The sequence below is a fragment of the Rhododendron vialii genome, chromosome 13a (assembly GCF_030253575.1).
Source record: "Rhododendron vialii isolate Sample 1 chromosome 13a, ASM3025357v1".
Classification (NCBI taxonomy): Eukaryota; Viridiplantae; Streptophyta; class Magnoliopsida; order Ericales; family Ericaceae; genus Rhododendron; species Rhododendron vialii.
Window position 1 is genome coordinate 20,793,127 of NC_080569.1, and position 21,773 is coordinate 20,814,899.

Sequence of the window (21,773 nt, forward strand, 5' to 3'; positions counted from 1 at the left end):
TTGTGCAATAATTGTGTTCCTTTAAAAATTTTTATTTTTCAAATTGGACAAACAAATTGACACGGAGGGAGTAGTATTAAAAGAAATCAAAATAGCAAATTCGAAATAAATAAAGAATATGTATTTGCTTTGGAATACGCCTTATTATTATTTTTTTTAATCCCTCAGTGTTTCTAATGAGTAATTTCACAATTTGTGCCTATTTTAATTGTGATTCCTAAATTTCAATTGGGTCTATTTTGTGTAAATGAGACTAGTGCAATTTTGGACCATATATATATATATATATATATAGGAATCTTAAAAATTTGGGGACCCTCGTTTTTTATTTTTTTCAGGAGGCGGAAGCGTTGACTTCCCCGGCCTTGCCTATTAAGAGCCCGTTCTAGAAAACAAATAAGAACTTATTTTTTGTCCAATAATAAGGGTTGTTCCAAAAAAATAAGGAGGTGGTACTTATTTTTTCAGAATTTACATAGGTACCAATGGGCGCCGAGGAGGGAAATCGTACTGACGGCCGTGCCAGGCCGTCTCCAGCCATCGGACGGCCGATCCGAGCCGTTCAAAAATTCCATAAAAAAAAAAACCGAGGGGGCCAACGCGGGAATCAACGACATCCGAGGTGTATAGGGTGCTTGATCCGAGCACCCCTTTTCCGTGTAGGGTGCTTGATCAAATATACACGGAAAAGGGGTGCTCGGATCAAGCACCCTATACACCTCGGATGCCGTTGATTCCCGCGCAAGCCCCCTTGTTTGTTTTTTTTAAAATTTTTGGACGGCTTGGATCGGCCATTCGGTGGCCGAAGATGGCCCGGCCCGGCCGCCGGTACGATTTCCCTCCGCCGTCGCCCATTATCATAGCAACAGTCTTATTTTTTGTATAAGACAACTTAAAGCTCAAAAATCATGTGTTTACGCAAATAATTTTCCTACCACTATGTATCTTGTTTGATAGATCTCATTGAGATCTTTAATACGGTGCAAAAAAAATTAAATTTTTTTTTTCATTTACATTATTTTTGAGTTTAAAAATGTGAAAGAAACTTTTTATTTGGATTTTGTGGAAGACCCTTCTTATTTTTGAATGAGAAGTGGCAAAATAAATATTTATTTTTTAAGAAGGTTTCCGAAACGGAGCCTAAGCCGGCTCTACTTTGCTCTCTCTCTCTCTCACTCAATCGGTCATCAACAATTCACTATGGCTGAGAAGAAGGTTTGTAAACACCATTTCCCTCTACCTCTATATACATAAATACCACACGAGATATATAGTTCATCTTTTCTGTGGTCGTGGATTAATTGCTTTCTTTAGCCATATTTTTTTTTATTTTTTGCTTTAATTTGTTCATTGTCTACCCCACCAATCGTGATTCTATTTCTTCTCAATTATACATCTCCTATGATAGACCACTGTGTTAATATCTCCTGCTTCCGAACAGTGCTGTTCATATGTAACTCTTTTATTTTTCTTTTTCAATCATGTAACAGGTTACAACAATGGTGCTGAAGGTGGACCTTCAGTGTCCTACTTGCTACAGGAAGATCAAGAAAGTTCTTGCCAAATTTCCCCGTGAGACCCGCACCGATTATTATTAACTACTGTATATTTCTTTATGGCGAGTGATAATGCCAAAATCAAAAGTGTTGCTGCCAAAACTCCTCATGTGAATTTACTTTCTTGCCCTCCTCCCAATCTCACCTACTTTACTCTCTCTCAAACCCAGTTCTGGGTATAGTTCACTCGATTCTCTCTCTCTCTCTCTCTCTCTCTCTCTCTCTCTCTCTCTCTCCCCCCTTCAGTGCGTTGGCTTTGGAGTTGTGGGCTTCGTCGCTATCGCCGTCGTTGGCTTCGGCGAGCTGTGGGTTTGAGATTTGATTTATGGTATTCAGTTTGTGTTTGAGTCAATTTGTGGGTTTTCCGACTTTCGATTTCAGTTTGCAGTTTGTGGTTGAGTTCAATTTGTGGGTCTTCCGATTTCTGTTTGTGGGATTTTGATTTGGTCGGTTAGAATCGAAGTTCTTAGTTTGTGGGTTTTGATTTCTAATTTCTGATTTATGGGTTTTGTCGCTTAGGTCGGAATCGACGTAAATCTAATATGTCATCTTGGTCGGAGAAATGAGAAGAGTTTTGATCAATGGGTTTTCCGATGAGTGGAATGAGTTTTCCGATTTCGGAGATTGGGTTTTGGGATGTGTTCTCTTCGCATAGCCCAATTGTCTTGGCTGTTGGGCACCTCAAACCATTTGGTGGCTAGCTTTCTTAGTTTTTGACAGATTTTCGAGATCTTGGTTGCCGGAGTTTCCGTCGCCGCCGTCGTTTTTAGGTAGCCCGAGAGCTTCCAGTACGAACAAGCTCGGAATCCAACTCCAGGAACTTGCTCGAAAATCCATATCCCCGTGGCCTCCGGAGAAAGCGGCGTGGAATAGCTGCGGCGAGGTGGGCACCGTGTGGAGACAGGGCTGGTCGATTTGGAGTATATACCCAGAGAAGGGTTTGAGAGAGTGTAGACTAGGTGAGATTGGGAGGAGGGCAAAGAAGTAAATTATGTTCATAATCAGACAAAGAGGTCCATGGCGTGTCAGATTTGAATAATTTCTTTTAAATGTCTATAAAGTTATGTTCATAATCAGACAAAGAGGTCCAATGCTCATCCACAATCTAGTAATTCAAGGACTATAATTTATTTTTCATACATCAAGTGAGCACTTTCACAGATCCCAAGTATGAGTTTTTCGAAATGTAGAATCCGGAAGCTACAATTTGAAAATTATAATCCAAGAAAATTATCAATTCTTCTTAACCAAACACACCCTAGGAGTTGTAGATATATTAATTGCCATATACAGTTAGTTATTGTTCCTGGTCATGATAAATATATTTAAATTAATTAACTAGCGGTTGGTCAGATTTTGTCGACTGCAAGAAGCCCTCGAATGAATTATCCTTTTTAGTAATTAAATGCATAAGTTCAAATAATTCACTGTCATCAACTCATATGATCGAGTAATTAAGAAACCAATTTGTTGGATAGAAATCCATTTCAAAGTCAAATTTTTGCTCAAAGTGAATGAGTTAGTTGCAACTAATTGATTGGTTACTAATTTCAACATCAACATCAGATAGCGATTTTCCTATACACACGCGATATAAAGAGAGAATAATAATTTCCAAAATGGGTCCGGCCGGCTCCACTGTATGTATGACAAAACCATATATTCAATAAAATAGTCAGTTTAACCACTGATACAAAAACAAAAAACAAAAAACGTTGACCTGGCCTAGCAGGGGAAATATATATATATATGTGTGTGTGTGTGTGTGTGTGTGTGGTGCCCCTGTCGTACTGCATATTGTGTAAATTCCCAGCCGTTCGTTACTTGGAGAGAATATAAACTCTTGGAAATTTTCCAAATTTGTGAATGAAAATTGGGGCTTTCGGAGGGTCTCCCGAGACAACCGAAAAGCCTCCCGTAAGTTCATGGTATCTGGACAAGGCCTTACAAATCCCAGCCGTTTATAGCTGGTAAATGCCCCATGAAGAGAGATTATGACAGAATTCACACCTCCAATTCATTTCTTGGCAGTTTCGTGCATTATCTCCAATTCATGGCTGAGTAATCAAGGCAGAATTCATAGTCTAGCTGGTACACATAGTCATTTGTGGCTATATAAACAGCATCCCATTTTCAGAAGAGACACGAATTCACAAGTCACAAATCCACTCTAAAATAGTTCTTGTGTGAGAGAGAAAGGCAGACGTAGGTTTCAGTTCGCCAAGGCGGCTTTCCGGTGGTGTTCCGCTAGCCGTGGTCTAACCGTTCTATCATGGGAGACAAACGCCGGTCAACCTCCAACACCCAACGGTGAGGCGGTGAATCTGGTTTAAGGAGACTGATTCAGGGCTCGGTTTGGTGTTAGGGCTGCAAACGAGCCGAGCCAAGCCGAGTTTTAGAGTGTTCGAGCTCGGCTCGGCAAAAATTTAGTTGGCTCGAGCTCGGCTCGAGCTCGTGACGAGCTGCAGGACTCGAGCTCGAGCTCGGCTCGATATGTATTTACGGAGCTCGAGCTCGGCTCGTTCGGCTCGTTTATGAAACTAATATATATAAATATATATAAATAAATATAAATATGTAAAACTATATATATATAATATAATCGAGCTCGCGAGCCAATTCGAGCCGAGTTTCGACTAGCTCGAGCTCGAGCTCGTTCGTTTTTGTCTTGAACCGAGCCGAGCCGAGCCGAGCCGTTATCGAGCCGAGCTCCGAGCCGCTCGCGAGCGGCTCGGATCGTTTGCAGCCCTATTTGGTGTTCATATTTCTGTATTTTTCATATTATGTACTTGCAATTTGTAATATGTTCTCTGTCTATCTATCGTAATGGAATTTGTACTCTGGAATTTGCCGGTTGTATCGCATGTTTCCCAACACAAAATTTTTGAACTCTTGTTTTTCATGTTTCTATTCGTATTCGTTTAGTTAGCAGAAACTTTGGACGTGCACATTCAGAACATTCTAATTATAAGGAGTAATTTTTCCGATAAAAAATACGAGATTGTTTCATTTTGAAATTGTGTTTTATCGATCGAAAATTTGATTTTTCATTTTTCATTTTTCTTTACGTTACTGAAAGTAATTTTCTTCCATCACATTCTTGATAAATGAATATAGCCTAAGACTCACAATCATGTGAGGCTCCTACATTTTTGGGTAGAGCAACCACCACAGAAATGCTGCACTTACAACATTTTTCTACAACATGTTTACAACATGGTGACGTGGCCAGGGGATCCACTCATTTTTTTTTTTGGCTGGGTAAAGTGAGTGGATCCCCTGGCCACGTCACCATGTTGTAGAAAAATGTTGTAAAGTGAGTGAGTGGCTGCTAGAGCTAGGGGATCAGGTCCTTCTTCGAACCCCAAAATGTTGCATCTCTTGTTTTTAATACTATATGTGTTGATTATTCAAGTTGTCCGAAACAGCTTACGTGTACCTCGATTGATCCTTACAGACACGATTCCACAGTCCACTAGCGGGAAACTTGAGTAAAGTTGGGACAAATCCCTGAATGGACTGTCCCCCATAAGAGATAATATCACATGGGAGATTTTGAACTTGAAATCTTAAGAGAGAACAAATATCTAATTCCCAAATCTACTGGGCCAACTCATTTGGTTTTTCTTGTTCTTTATAATTTATAGGGAGACTTAGCTAATAATATCTTATATTTATATTTTTTGAGCTCAAAGACAACATTTTGCAATCAAACATAAGAATAAGCACCTTTGCAATTAAACGTAAGGACAATGTGTGAATTTCCGTTTGACCAAAAAAATAAGGTTTGTTGCACGATTACTAAAATACACTTTCTTGAAAATTAGTAAAAGTTCACTAATAATTGAAAGTGCCTAAAACCCCAGTGTACTTTATGACTAAAATCCTAAGGTACCTTATGAAAGTGCCTAAAACTCAAAATTCTATAATAATGTCTAAACTACTAAAATTCTATAATAGAAAAGTACACCTTAAAATCCTATAAAAGTGTCTAAACCCTAGGATACCCTACCCTAAGGTAGTGTTCGTGAAAATACGTTTTGTCCTTATGGCTAAATAATTCAAAATTTTGAAGGACCTCTACTGAAAACTATTTGATAACATTATTTCCCTATATGAAAACTATTTTATCTTACTTATGGCTAATTTTCCTAATTTATGATGGTGTATTTACGTTCTGTCTTATTTTAACCAGAGGACTGAAAATGCACAAAAAAAATAGGGCTAAATTAATTTTTTTGGGTACTGAGAACCTCTAGAGGCAATGTCAAATATCACTTTTTCCACCTTGTACTGTGGCTTTATTAATGAAATATACTATCGAAATACGGGCGCTACAGTACATGATCATACATGACTTTTGACGACAAAACTTTTATTAGCAATGAATTTTGTATGTTTTTCTCTCCAAATGGTACCTTTTGGTTTACAAATAGGTTTTCGTAGCCAAATCTAAACTAGTTTATGTTTCACATTTAAAAAAAAAATCATATTATCCAAGATAAATAATATATTATATGCGGAAAGTTTCAAATGAGGACCTCATAAAATGTGGACCCCCATTTCCTGATCGAATTTCAATGATCTGAGCCGCTTAATGTGTTCAGAACCCGACTCTACGGACACCTGCTTGAAATCGGCAAAAAAATTAATCGGGAAGGGCTTGATTGGAGCAGTCTTTTATTGAACTGTTCAATTAAAAACGGTTATGATGAAGCCCTTCTCGGTCATTTTTTTTCTTGATTTCTAGCGAATACTCTTAAAATCATGTTTTGATCACATTAAGCGGCTCGGATCATTGAAATTCGATTGAGAACAGAGAGAAATGAGGAGGTCTGCATTTTAACTAAAATGAGGACGTCTTCATTTGAAACGGACTATATATATATATGTGTGTGTGTGTGTGTGTGTGTGTGTGTGTGTGTGTGTCACATATATTATACATAGATTTTGAAAAATTATTGATAAGATTTTGATGTATATTAAATTTAACAATGTTATCATCGAAATGTTAAGTGGGTCAACAAGAGTGGTAGTTTGAGAACCATAACTTGTGAGTTCGAATATAAGCACCCGAGAAGTTAAAATTCATTTTTGAGGTTGGGTCGCTTTTAGCGGCAAAAACAATTTTGTCACCAAGTTCAAGTTGGAAAGGGAATTTATTGACATACATACATACACACACACACACACATATATATATATATATATATATATATATATACACTTTTTATGACGACATATAGGCCGGTAACTGGCAGAAAAAATATTTCCTCGCTAATATTTTTGGCGACAAAATCTGATAATCGTTTCGTCACCAAAAATCACCAAAAGTCAAATTTCTGGTAGATTTCAATCCACTTGTAGATACTGGAGACCGGCATCTTTTTAATAGTCTTCAAGATAGGAGAGTGGTCACAACAATCACCACACTCATGTTTGTGTTCTAATACTGGGCTTAGGCCGTTCCTGTTTTTTAAAAAAGAAACTTTTAAAAAAAGAAGGTAAGTTCAAACTCAAAAATATTTGTTTACGCAAATAATTTTTCTACTAATATGGATCTTGTTTGATAGATCTCATTGAGATTTTTTAAACGGTGTTACAAAAATTAAAAAATTATTTTTTATTTTTATTACATTTGAGCTTGCAATAATCTTCTTTTTAAAAAAAAAAGATTTTAAAAAAAAGCGGAACGCCCTATATTATGTCCTGTTATTTATAAACTGGAGTATTTCTTCATATTGAAGTTATTGTCTTTTTGCCAATAATAAAAAAAAAAAAAGGACAGTTGTAAATTATAGTGGTTGGAAAAGTTCTTAAATGAGGGGTAGGAAAATAATAAAGACCCCAAACTATTGGGCACTTTTTTGAAGGATGTGTGCCAATCAATCCAGGGACACGTGTACGGCCAGCCATGTGGGGTGCATGAACCAGTACTATTGTACCCGTACGGTCCTACCGACTTAAATTTGAGTTATCCTACCACCAAAAATATAGAGAAATGTTACGTGAAAAAAAAATTGACAAAGAAAAGACCCTTAAAGTGTATATAAACAATTCAGATACACGATACAGTGAATCTGAGCTGTTTATGTACATTTTAAGAGTATTTTTTTTACCTATTTTCTTTGTCTCTAGTACTCCTCAAAAATATAAAGACACATATACTCATTTGATAAAAAGAGAGAGATTCTAGACACAAATGTTGGACACAAAATGTGTTCAAAAGTATCCAATTAACACAAGCTAGCTCACACTTATTCCACCCAGTAGAAAAGAGAGTTAAGGAGAGAACTTCGTTTTAATTTACATAATTACTATGTACAATTCTTCTAGAATACTATCACGTAGGAAAGAGATCGAGTCAATGAGAGAATTTCGTTTTAAATAATGTGGTAATTGGATTCTTATAGATCATCCTAAAATATATACTCCAGTATATAGATAGATAGATTGTTCGAGGATATGGGTCTTGTCCACAAAAAAAGTGATTGAAGAATTGGAAGGTGAAATGGTTCTGTCAATCAAAGGCCAGCACACGCTATGCTAATGTGGAGTGGAGGAGAGTAAAGAGTCAGCAATCAAAGGCACCTCTACCTCTATGGGAAAATTGAAGGAGACAATTTTGATGATCGCATGGACTTCCATCGCCCTTAACACGTGTCACCGCCTTGTTGGTTCCAGCCTAATTTTCAATTCTACCCTTTTCCATTCTTGAGCTAATTTCCATTACGTACGACAGCAGCGTTTTTTCCATTCTTAAAGCAAGGCCTTCTCGATCTCTCTCATCCCCCCCTCCCCTCTCTCTCTCTCTCTCTCTCTCTCTCTCTCTCCCTAGGTCATCAACAATTCACTATGGCTGAGAAGAAGGTTTGTAAACACTATTTCCCTCTATCTCTATATACATAAAAACCACAGGAGATATATAGTTCAGCTTTTCTGTGGTCGTGGATTAATTGCTTTCTTTAGCCATATATATATATATATATATATTGCTTTATTTTGTTCATTGTCTACTCCACCAATCCTGATTCTATTTCTTCTCAATTATACATCTCCTATGATAGACCACTGAGTTAATATCCCCTGCTTCCGAGCAGTGCTGTTCATATGTAACTCTTGTATTTTTCTTTTCAATCATGTAACAGGTCACAACAATGGTGCTGAAGGTGGACCTTCAGTGTCCTAGTTGCTACAGGAAGATCAAGAAAGTTCTTGCCAAATTTCTCCGTGAGACCCGCACCAATTATTATTAACTACTGTATATTTCTTTATGGCGAGTGATAATGCCAAAATCAAAAGTGTTGCTGCCAAAACTCCCCCATGTGAATTTACTTTCTTGCCCTCCTCCCAATCTCATCTACTTTTCTCTCTCACAAAACCCAGTTCTGGGTATGGTTCACTCGATTCTCTCTCTCTCTCTCTCTCCTTCAGTGCGTTGGCTCTGGAGTTGTGGGCTTCGTCGTTATCGCCGTCGTTGGCTCCGGCGAGCTGTGGGTTTGAGATTTGATTTATGGTATTCAGTTTGTGTTTGAGTCAATTAGTGGGTTTTCCGACTTTCGATTTCAGTTTGCAGTTTGTGGTTGAGTTCAATTTGTGGGTCTTCCGATTTCTGTTTGTGGGATTTTGATTTGGTCGGTTAGAATCGAAGTTCTTAGTTTGTGGGTTTTGATTCTAATTTCTGATTTATGGGTTTTGTCGCTTAGGTCGGAATCGATGTAAATCTAATATGTCATCTTGGTCGGAGAAATGAGAAGAGTTTTGATCAATGGGTTTTCCGATTTCGGAGATTGGGTTTTGGGATGTGTTCTCTTCGCATAGCCCAATTGTCTTGGCTGTTGGGCACCTCAAACCATTTGGTGGCTAGCTTTCTTAGTTTTTGACAGATTTTCGAGATCTTGGTAGCCGGAGTTTCCGTCGCCGCCGTCGTTTTTAGGTAGCCCGAGAGCTTCCAGTACGAACAAGCTCGGGATCCAACTCCAGGAACTTGCTCGAAAATCCATATCCCCGTGGCCTCCGGAGAAAGCGGCGGGGAACAGCTGCGGCGAGGTGGGCATCGTGTGGAGACAGGGCTGGTCGATTTGGAGTATATACCCAAGAACTGGGTTTTGAGAGAGAGTGTAAACTAGGTGAGATTGGGAGGAGGGCAAAGAAGTAAATTCACATGAAAGAGTTTTGACAGCAACATTTTTGATTTTGGCATTATCACTTGTCTTTATTCATACCCACCGGTATATTTATCGAAGGGAGAATGATTTTTGCATTTCTTTTCTTGCTTTCATTCATGAGAAACAACAAATAGTACAAAATTGTTATCTGTACATAAAAATCAAATAAAGAGGAAAGAAGAATTTGATGCATTTACGTGAATAAAGATAAGAAGAAGAGTACAACAAGATAAGAAATATTTCCTCCGTTCTAGTTTGTTTGTTCAATTTCGACATATGTGCCTTTTCAAAAATTATTTATATCTCACAATTTATAATGTTTACATAATTTCGAAAATATCATATTTTAGATCTAATTGAGATCTATCAAACAAGATCCATATTACATATGAAAAACATTATAAATTGAAATATATAGACAATTTTGTAAGAGGTTTCAAATAGTGAAAATAGATAAACAAATCGGGACGGAGGGAGTAAGTATAACAACTACTATTTGCTTTTCGATATTTTCTAAACTTTTCGTATAAGAAACTGACTTTTGTGCGATGTGAAACTTTTGGGGACAAATTATAGAAATTCGAAACGAGGCTTATGATGAGAAGCAGAATACGGTGACGATCACTGTAGTATGCTGCAGCCCGGAGAAGATTCGTGACAAGTTGTGTTGCAAAGGTGGGAAAACAATCAAGAGCATTGAGATCAAACCGCCTCCAAAAGCCAAACCACCTCCAGAACCCAAGGCACCCGAAAAGCCCAAGGCACCCGACAAGGCACCGGAAAGGCCCAAGATACCCCAAAAGAGTAAGGGACCCCCAAAATCTCCAGATTCTTCCGGGCCCCACGACCAAGTCCAGACGACGGGAACTGAGAAGCTCAAAACTCGTCCGCAGGCTCCGACCCCCCTTGTTTATGTACCGATTTACCCGGCTCCGGTATGTTATGGGCAATGTTACGAGGGTATCCCTGGGGCCCCATGTTATGAGGGGTATGAGAGGCCAGTAGCATCCTATGATGGGTATGGGTATGGTGGGAATGGGGCTTGTTATGAAGTAAGTCGTTGCGATGAGTACTTTAATGAAGGAAACACTTCTGGTTGCACTATCATGTGATGGTAGTGCTCAAGCTTTTTGATTAACTAGTGGAAGTGCACGTGTTTTTTTGTGTTATTGTTTACTGTTATTATGTCCGTTTTCTTGTATCTTTTGAATGGAAATGAAGTAGATAAAGAAAATGGGATAAAATGGGTCTTTGTCAGTTGAACACACACACACACTCTCTCTCTCTCTCTCTCTCTCTCTCTCATGTTAGACTTACATTCTTAAATATGCACACATTAGGTTAATTGAGAAAACATTTCTACCATTTACCTCAGCATATAACATTGTGGGGCTTAGCCAAAAAATAAAAAACATTGTGGGTATATAAATGAGCGGCCAAGACCAATATTTTTTTTTTTTGGGTTAGTAGGCATGATCTTCTTTGCCTCGTCATATAATATCATTGTTGCGTATTTTATTTGTCCCATTTTCCCCATTTTTAAGATCGGTCAATCTATCTTTCTTCACTTGCTTAAACATTATATGTAGATTAGAACTTTCATTCTGAAATAATATAAAAGAGAAAACGCTATATATATATATATATATATATATATATATATATATAAAATAAAACAGAGTCGTGTTTGAATCTAAAAGACAACCAACGCTTAAGATTTATCACTCCTTCTACATAAATCCTCACCCTCATTCTCCAAAGAGCATTTTTGTAAATAATTAACTTTTCTTGACCATTTCCCAATCAAACCAAGCCGTACTATTTTTTTTTTTTAATAACGCCTCCCCGTCTAATTTGGAAACATGATTTCCAAACCCTCTCTCTCTCTCTCTCTCTCTCTCCCTGCGAATACGGCCTCCCCCTCACCTAACGCCTCTGCCTCCTCCCCTCACACAGTTTAGCCACCGCCTCCCTCTCTTGCTCAACCACAGACAGACGGCGCCGCCGCCGCTCTCCCCGCGCCGGCAATCTCCGCCTTCCTCCAAACACTTCTTCCTCTGCCAATCTCCGCCTACTACTTCCTCTAGCCCTTATCACTTTCTTTTAAGTAAGCTCTCGATTCCAGAAGTTGTATTTTCATACTTTATTATGCTTTAATCTGAATCTGAATCGGGAATAATCACAAAATTTGGTAGGGATGTACTTTATTATGACTCCTGTTAGAACACAAAGTTTATGAGAATGTCTTTTTTTTTCATATCCCTTAGTAACTAGATTCATTCAGTGCTACTTCTAGGGTATTTTCCTCCAACACCTCACGAAATTGTACAGGACCATAATTAGGTTAGGGAAAAAAAAGAGAGCTTAAACGACACACTAACCGGCCCGCATACACTTTCGAAGACCGTAATTGACTAGGTGTTTGTATAAATGCCGTTCCCAAATACTCAATTGCTGTGAGCATTTTATTGACTATCAGGTGTTTGTATAAATGTCGTTTCCAATTCCTCTAACTGAAAGATTACCAGAGTTCAAATATGCAACGTCAAGCAGTTCCGCTTTTTAGGTCCAAGAAGTGCATTGTTGGAACTGACTTGGAACGTTCGTCATCATTTTTCTTTAGGTTGTATGCATTGCGGAAAAAAAATTCCAAAAAAGTTGGGTTGCCCAACATAGCTTCTGGATTGAACAGTTTTGATTAGCCTTAAGCTAAGGTTTGCTCATGGTCTCTTTCTCTGTGTATTTTTGTAGTTTCCTCTCCAAGTTCAATAAATAGAATAAGTTTGATCCACACTTTTTGCCTACTGATGATATGAGACAATTGTCTACTAGAATCTTTGTGTCTACATTTCTTTTGAAATTGCATACTTAAGTTGTTGTTTTTCAATACTTAACTTACAGCAATGATAATGTACCAATTTATGTCATGTTCTTCTAACAAACCCTGTGATAGATGACCAAAGAGAAAAACTTCACTGCTGTGTCGAGTTTTCTCAGCTTTCTACCATTTTCTTAACATCTTGACTTCACTACAATAGCCTTATGCTTTTCATGTGCTTCTCCACAGTCTCAAATGAGTTTCCTTCAGTAAACCAATTAGCCTCACTGTTTACGATAAGTGATTGCCGCGTGTTTGAGAAAATGTGTACTTCAACTACCAATTAGCCTTATGCTTTTCATGGTCTTATATTGGCTGAGTTACTGGTATAATTTGCTCCAACCAAGCAGTAATCCGTCTGCCTTCAAACTATTCGATAAAATGCCTCAGCTAGGTTTCAGAGTTTAGATTTTTCTGTCATGGACTTAGCTGTAGTTGAGGCATTTACGTATGCATACATGCATGAATGTCTGCATGCATTTATGGGTGATATGTTTCAGTCTTGGTTGTGATTGCAATGCATGAATTAGTATGTTTGTGTATTGAAGTATGCATGCAATTAGTGTTAGCATTATCAGTGGCGTAGATGCATCATGCAGCCAAGACTTTTGTTTGTCATTCACATGCAAACCAATTGAACCTTCCTTTGTAATGGAGTTCCTGTCTTAACCTCATTTGGGAAGTTGAAATCATGACGTGTTGTCGTGTTCCTTTCATGATATATATTGGAGAAAATGAATTGGAGTTCCTGTCTTAACCGCAATTGGGAAGTTGAAACTGCCACGTGTTGTCATGTTTGAGATAGGAGAATGGTGGTCATGATAGGAGATTTATTCTATTGTTAATGGCCAACCCAAATTTGACGGGAAAGGAAGCAAAAAAAAAAAAAAAAAACGGGCAGTAAAGAAAAAAGAAAAGAAAAAAGGGTCCTATTGTTAGTCGTTTCTTCTTCGAACGGAGATTTATTCTATTGTTAGTGGCTAACCCAAATTTGACTGTGGATTTGATTACACTTTATATTTAGTTGTTTCATTTTTTTCCTATTAGGGTTCTTAATTGGTTGTTGAAAAATGTATGCATAATAATTTGAGAAAAATTATATGTATTACACTTATATATTTATTTTGATGAATGTTGAAAAAAATGATATTATGATGTTTCGGCAAATGCTAATCTTTCGAAAAGTCTTTTTTGGACTAAATATTGTAGGCCTTGGAACATTGCATAAAGTCTCTTGGATTCAAAGTTCAAATCTTACAAAGACTTAATGAGCTTGATACATGCTTTAACGGATTTATTTAGATGAAATTTTGAGCTACAGGTTGACGAATCGACTGACAGGCCGGTTGTCTGAACACAGAGCTGTGACAACTGGAGACCGTCGGATGACCCACCGGATGATCGGCCGGTCGACCACCTGGACGACCACTCTGTCAACCGGCCAGTGTAAAATGGCCTCCAACGGCTAATTCCTCCACTCAACTCTCCAACGGTTCCATCACTTTACAAACGGCTAGTAGGAGATTGAAAGGCTATATAAGGGTTCAAGAACTCATTGATGAGTGGGGATTCAAGCTACAACTTTCATATCACCCCAAGCAAATTCTCCAAAAATCAAGCCAACACTTTCATATCTATCTTGAGAGAAATTTTGTATAAGTTGAGAGCTTCCACTTTCATATCTACCTTGTGAGGTTATTGTTATTTGAGAGCTTCGAATTTTTCCACATACTTGTAATTCCTAAGTGAGTGTTTGAGTCAAACACTTGAAAGCTTAGAAGACCAAATTCGGGTTTGAATTTGGGTGTTATTATTTTTGAGAGGTTTTCGGAGAAAACTCTTGTGGTTGCACTAGCTCCTCGGGAAAGCTAGGGGATAAGGTCGTTGTAAGCACCCGCAAGACTTACTGCTTGTAATCTTTTTAAAAATTAAAGGAACCTTCAAGTAGTTGCTTGAGGAGAAGTGGACTAGGCCGGACCGTGGACAAATTGGGCCGAACCACTATAATCGGGTTTTATCTCTCTAACTCTCTCTATTTTACTTGCTCATATTATCTTGGATATATTTGTTAGAGATTATTAAGCAACGCGATTCACCTCCCTCTAGGTTGCCATTTTTGGGTAACAATTGGTATCAGAGCTAGTTGTCCTGTGCTGTTAATACAGGCATATCATCCATGGGAACTCTCGCTTGTGACTGTGTCACCGAAGCAAGACTCTCCGACCATGGGTGACGGCGCACCGGTGGAGACGGTGGCCGGCTGGTCTAGTAGGTACCATTGTTAGGTGACATAAGCGTGGCTTATGATCAGTAACAATTGGTATCAGAGCCTCAGCTCTTGTTTTTAGATTTAACCATCCAAGAGTTAAGATCCATGGCAACCACGAGATGCGTATCTTATGATCATACTTCTCACATTCCTAAAAAAATCTCATTTAGGGGGAACATGTACTAAGGGGAAAATTTATTGGCATAATCTTTGCTTCCGCTTAAAATTTATCATTTTTGTGTCTTCATCAAAAATGGGGAGATTGTTGAAAAATGTATGCATAATAATTTGAGAAAAATTATATGTATTACATTTATATATTTATTTTGATGAATGTTGAAAAAAATGATATTATGATGTTTCGGCAAATGCTAATCTTTCGAAAAGTCTTTTTTGGACTAAATATTGTAGGCCTTGGAACATTGTATAAAGTCTCTTGGATTCAAAGTTCAAATCTTACAAAGACTTAATGAGCTTGATACATGCTTTAACGGATTTATTTAGATGAAATTTTGAGCCACAGGTTGACGAATCGACTGACAGGCCGGTTGTCTGAACACAGAGCTGTGACAACTGGAGACCGTCGGATGACCCACCGGATGATCGGCCGGTCGACCACCCGGACGACCATTCTGTCAATCGGCCAGTGTAAAATGGCCTCCAACGGCTAATTCCTCCACTCAACTCTCCAACGGTTCCATCACTTTATAAACGGCTAGTAGGAGATTGAAAGGCTATATAAGGGTTCAAGAACTCATTGATGAGTGGGGATTCAAGCTACAACTTTCATATCACCCCAAGCAAATTCTCCAAAAATCAAGCCAACACTTTCATATCTATCTTGAGAGAAATTTTGTATAAGTTGAGAGCTTCCACTTTCATATCTACCTTGTGAGGTTATTGTTATTTGAGAGCTTCAAATTTCTCCACATACTTGTAATTCCTAAGCGAGTGTTTGAGTCAAACACTTGAAAGCTTAGAAGACCAAATTCGGGTTTGAATTTGGGTGTTATTATTTTTGAGAGGTTTTCAGAGAAAACTCTTGTGGTTGCACTAGCTCCTCGGGAAAGCTAGGGGATAAGGTCATTGTAAGCACCCGCAAGACTTACTGCTTGTAATCTTTTTAAAGATTAAAGGAACCTTCAAGTAGTTGCTTGAGGAGAAGTGGACTAGGCCGGACCGTGGACAAATTTGGGCCGAACCACTATAATCGGGTTTTATCTCTCTAACTCTCTCTCTTTTACTTGCTTATATTATCTTGGATATATTTATTAGAGATTATTAAGCAACGCGATTCACCTCCCTCTAGGTTGCCATTTTTGGGTAACAGGTACGTTATCAGGTCTCATTATGTTTGATTTCCCCCTGCTTTTTGCAGGTATCATTCGGTGACCAGATGGATTCCTAATTGCATATGTTAACTGGAATTTCTTGGGAGCCCATCCAAGGTAGCAGTTTACAATTTATATTCGCTTTTCAACCGTTGCCCTGTTTTTTTACAAAAATAGATATTTTGCTCTAATTTGTAGGCCTAAGGAAGCTGCTTGAAAAGATGGAATGAAAGTTAGTGATTTTTGCCTTCACTAACCCTCTAATGTGTATTCACTTTTTCAAATCAAGTGCTATAATGAGCTTAAATGGATTTCTACTCAAAAGCTATAGTAAGAGTCTTGCATATTCTCAAACCAGTAACCTATGTCCTTAGGCTCATTTAAGAAAACACTCATCAATTATGATTTCAAAGGGGCAGAGTGAGGGTGCTTTTGTTTGAAGCGATCATGTTTTTTGATTCTTAACAGGGTACGACGAATTAGAGACAATGGCTAGCAAACGGAATCCAACACATGTGGCCAATGGAGAAGAATATTCACGGGTATGAGCGTGCACATGTGGGCAATGGCTATTTCGGGAAAACAAGATTTATGCAAAACATGCTTTAGGCAAGTTCAAGATCAGTACGGCTGGTTTGTGTGTAATCAATGCGGACGAGAAGATGTCGAAACCGTAACCAGGTATTCATTTTTTACTATAACTTAGATGTAACACAACCAAAACGATTGAAATATTCGCATGCATTTTAGGTATAATGTCAAGTGGTCGTGAAAGACTCCACTGGCTCAATAGAACTCTTGCAAGAGGATACGAAGGCAATATTTATCTTCATGTTAAAGGTAAATACTTAAAAGTTTGATATAAATTACATTGTATAGAATTGAAATAATATTGCAGTACCTTTATTTGCTTATTGTTTTGCCAGGATAATTGTAAGGGGATGAAAACAATTGGTACTTCGAATCAACTGGATCGCAACGGCTTATTCGTGCCTCTTCACCGGAACCCTAACTCGTCGTCTGAACCCTAATCTGCAAAATAGACAGGGGGTGAGTGCACCTTTGCCTCTCGTGGCAAAGGCCCTCCGATGCTTTTGTTAGTATCACGTACTAGAAAACTCCACCCTAATTATCAGTAGGAAAGCAATAATAATGCAATGTATTGCGTACCTTTTACCTCTAGGTTTATCTCATATTTATAGATTTATGGATGCTTGCTGTCCAAGCATCCATGTTGCCATAGGATTCCTAACTCGTATAGGAAACCCAGGATATCAAGGAGTCTCGTTTCCTTTATCAGTTTATGGAAAAGAGTCCTTTTAGGATTCTTTTCCTTTTAGAGCCGAACATCCCATATTCGTTGGGTATCTTTCTCAGATCCTATATTCTTGGGGTCTTTATCCCTTTATGGGACATGACTACTCTGGAATCTTCCAGAGTATTCCCTCTGCTCCTACTCTCGATTAGAGCTCCTTCCTTGTTCGGCTGTCTCATAGCCGAACAGACTACCTGGACCAAGGACTTCACATGTAACTTGGTTCAAATGTAATCAGAATGTCTCATATCTGCCGAACAGATAGTTTACTCCAGTGACTTGTCGTGTCATTGACCTTTATTCAGCCGAACAGATTGCGTGGACCAAGGACTTCACATGTCATTGTTCCATATCGCTGTTCTTCATACTGCCTGGTGATAAGTCTAGTCGTATTTACCACGTGTTCCCAAACATCACGTGTTCGGTAACTAAATGTATCTGCTCGGGAATACCTCCCTACAATTGCTCCCCAGCTTCATGTATTTACCACTGTTCGGGGGCAATATATGATGCTTAGAAACAGAATTCTATCTAGACCAAACCCTTTTGATCCCGTGCAGTCATAATTTCAATATCTCATTGATGCCTTTTGGCGCCTCTGTCATTATACCATCTCGAGGTAATGACTTTACGTGGCACGTTTCGTATGCCTAGCATTAATTTCGAACTGACGTTCTATGAAACGGCGTCAGAACGGTTTCTGCTTTCCGTTACTTTTACCTGTAACGGCGTGAGAGGAGACGTTTCGTCTCCGTCTCTCACCTTTAAACCACTGAAAGGGCTTTTTTTGGTTTTTTATCCAAAACATTCGAACTTTCAGTCCTAAGCTTTCCGCCATCGCCGCCATCTGCAAATTCGATTGTATTCCAAGAAATCGTCACGGTATCGTTGTAAGACTCTCGTTCTAACTCCATTTCTTCTGCTTAGGTTTTCATCTGAGATTTCATTCTCAGATTGTGGTCATTTCTAGGGTTTCAATCACGCCCATTCTTACATTTACGTTTTCTTCGAGTATATCCATGGCGGATGAACATGACACCCCTCCTAGACCCAGTAAGTTTAGGAAATTCTGTGATACCCCCGCCGCAATGGCGACGTTTAGGACGGATTACAATGTTCCTGATAACGTAGGTCTCGAACTTGCCCCTCTAGGAGTAGATAGGGATAGTGGCTCATGGGACAGAATGTGTATCCCTATCGTAGCAATTGTTGAAGGAGGAGTCCGTTTTCCCCTTCATCCACTCCTTCGTCAGATCCTAAATTGGTACCGCCTTACTCCTATGCAAGTATCAACAAATGTTTTTAGGCTGATAAATGGAGTAATTGCTTTAAATTGGATTCTAGGGACCCAGCTAGGGATCTGGGACATTCAGTGGTGGTACAGTATTGTACTAAACCCTGAATATAACACCTTCTATTTCAAAGTAAGAAGGGCAGAAAAGCGTCTCGTGCTCAACCTACCGGATTCTGCTCGGGATCATGAGATTGACTTCTTATACGTTACTGGAGCTTTCGAGCCATTAGGAGAGGATGGTCAAGTGGTGGGACTCCACTGCCCCCACATATGGGGATACCCACGTAATACTCCTCTTTCAATAAATTTGTAATTTTTTCGTTTACCGCTTTCTCATAGCCTTTACATGTGTCTAATCTTGCTGTTACAATTTTGATCTGACAGCTGAAAACGCTAACTATCGTCCCAAACGCGTTCCGAGCTAAATCTGAACAGAGGACATCAACAAGGTTCTAAAATATACAGGCGAACCTGGCACTTCTACAGCTGGTCGGGGTCGTAACGCAGAAGTACTTCTGGGATACGACCCTTCATATAGAGGGGTTATAGACAGAAGGCTCGCTCACCCCAGCACCAGTACTGCTTCCACCTCCACTGCTTCCCAGCTTAGGAGTACCAGAGCTAACGTTGGAGTGACAGTAGCCGGCCAACTGGGTGAAGTCCCAATTTCCGAAGGAATTCCGTTACCACGAGTAAGAGTTCGAAGATCCTCACGGAGTCAGGCCTCCTTTCTACCATTACCCGAACAGCCAGCTCCGATCTGTGTGACTAGCCAATCCTCGTCTTCAGGTTATTCTGCATCTCCTCCTATTTCTAGCATTATGACACGCCAACCCCTAAATCTCAGCTCCCTCGTCACCGTCTCTTCTCGGGGACGTGGGACTGGGCGGGTGGCCTCAACTGGGGCCCCTCCCCCACGATCTCGTCGTAATAGGGGGGGTCCGCACGGTCGTCATCTTCTCCTCGAGAAGTGGACGCTACTACAGAGACTGCTGACCTCCATAGAGACAAACGCCCAAGGGTAGATAATCAAGATGGTACTACCACACAAGTAAATACCGAAACTCATCATCCCATCTCACCAACCACTCAAGTCCTCCCTCAGACGTGGACTCCTCCTTTCACTAGGGGGGACCGTCCCGTTCACGTCGGGGATAGTGCTGGTTCATTTGAAACCGCACTTGCCTTAGCTCAAGGATTGCTGCTCCCAGTAGATATGCAAAAAGAAAATGCATCTGCACCCGATCGGCTCGTTTCTACTGGACTTGTCAGCGGCATCAAGGTATTTGGTATTTGTTTTTTCTTTGTAAGGTCGATACGTGTATTTGCTATCGAACTTGTATTGCTACAACTGTTTCTGACTATTTGATTCTTTTGTCAGTTTATTCAAAAGATGGTTACTCTGGGTAAGAAATACGAAGAAGCTGATGCTGAAAGAGTCAGGCTGATGAATGACAACACCCAAATGCTCAGAACAATCGCCAGGTTGGAAAGAGAAAGAGACAAAGCCAAGTCTGATTTCAACCAAACTAAAGAAAAACTTGAAGTTGCCGAAGAGAGTCTCAACCAGGCTCTATCAGAGATTGACAATGCCAAGAAAGCTGCATATGAAGAAGGGTACCAGAAGGGATTCGACACCACAACTGCTAACTATGTTGAACAGATTCCTGCTATCCAAGATCAGATTTGGATTGCTTGCTGGGAAACTTGTTTAACTAAAGTTGGCGTTGCTGAGGACTCTCCTCTCTGGACTGACAATGAACTACCTAGCAGCCGTGCCGCAGCTTCCCAAGAGCAAGAAGTTCCTCTGGAAGATGACTTTGAACAACAAATTGAAGACTTTACTGGCATGGAAGAAGATATTCCCTCTGGATCTCAGACTGTCCAGTCTCCTGTTCGAGATTCAAATCCTGAACCTATCAACTTGGAGGAAAATGTGACTGTAGGAGATGTCACGACTGAAGAACCTGACAGGGCAAACTCAGATGTCCAAAACCTGGACTAAACCTTTGGTAGGTTTTGAAAAAAGACTTTCTTTAGAACAGTTGAGCTGGTCCTGCGTGACCGTAGCTTTCAAACCCTGCGTGGTACCAGTACTTTCTTTTGGTAATACTCTGGATAATACAGGTATTCGGCCCTTCGTGGCACTTGCTCGGCTCGCCTTTGTTTTGTGCATCTGTTCGGATGCACTGTTTTAATCTCAAGTATTTCGTACTGTTGATTGTCTTTATGCAAGTTTCACATACTTTAAGGGCCAGAACAAACATACAATTTGTTCCTTAAGTCTCACGTACTTAAGAGCAAACATATAATTTGCAACAGAACATACAAGTGTTTTTCGTACTATGTAATTCTTCTAAGTTTCACGTACTTAGTTATTTTTAAGTTTCTCGTAAATAAATGTTTTAAAAGTCTTTCAAGTGTTGTCATACAAACACTTGATCATAGAAGGTTTTCATCAAGTTTCACATACTTAGAAACATAAGTTTCACGTACTTAAACTAAATGTGGCTTACATTTAAGTCAAGCCAATATAGTTTCTCAAGTATCACGTACTTAAAATACCATATAAGTATCTCGTACTTTTGAACTTCCATACAAGTATTTCGTACTTGTATTTTTAAAAGAAAACATACAAGTATTTTCATACTTGCTAAGTATCACGTACTTTAAGAAAATATATACAAGTGTCTTCATACTTGCGTTCAAATGTATACCCAGGTTTCACATACTTGGGATTCTATACAAGTGTTTCGTACTTGTATTCGTTAAGTGTCACGTACTTAAAAATGTATAAAACTTTTAAGTTTCACATACTCAAAAGGTATACCCTGCTCCCCAATACGAATAAGGAGAACCAAACTCGTAGTTCGTATTTAAATACCACAACAGTTATTCGAAAGAAGTGATTTTATTCATAATCTGTAAAACGCAAGAGGGCGTTACTCGTACCCTTTGCAAA

At 39.1% G+C, this 21,773-nt stretch overlaps 1 protein-coding gene across 4 annotated transcripts in view; it reads left to right on the forward strand.

Moving 5' to 3' along the window:
• LOC131312870 (protein PYRICULARIA ORYZAE RESISTANCE 21-like) overlaps nucleotides 1-10,968 on the forward strand; it is a 98,938-nt gene extending 87,970 nt beyond the window's left edge. Inside the window, exons 1-3 of one of the 4 annotated variants that reach the window (XM_058340873.1) lie at nucleotides 1,155-1,215; nucleotides 1,491-1,572; nucleotides 10,301-10,968. In XM_058340873.1, the coding sequence (XP_058196856.1) occupies nucleotides 1,201-1,215; nucleotides 1,491-1,572; nucleotides 10,301-10,836 (633 nt within the window). In that variant the 5' untranslated portion in view covers nucleotides 1,155-1,200 and the 3' untranslated portion in view covers nucleotides 10,837-10,968. Of the gene's footprint in view, nucleotides 1-1,154; nucleotides 1,216-1,488; nucleotides 1,573-7,972; nucleotides 8,427-8,704; nucleotides 8,787-10,300 lie in introns of those variants that run through there. The other 3 variants (XM_058340875.1, XM_058340874.1, XM_058340876.1) reach the window with 3 other exon arrangements.
• Nucleotides 10,969-21,773: the final 10,805 nt, after the last annotated feature.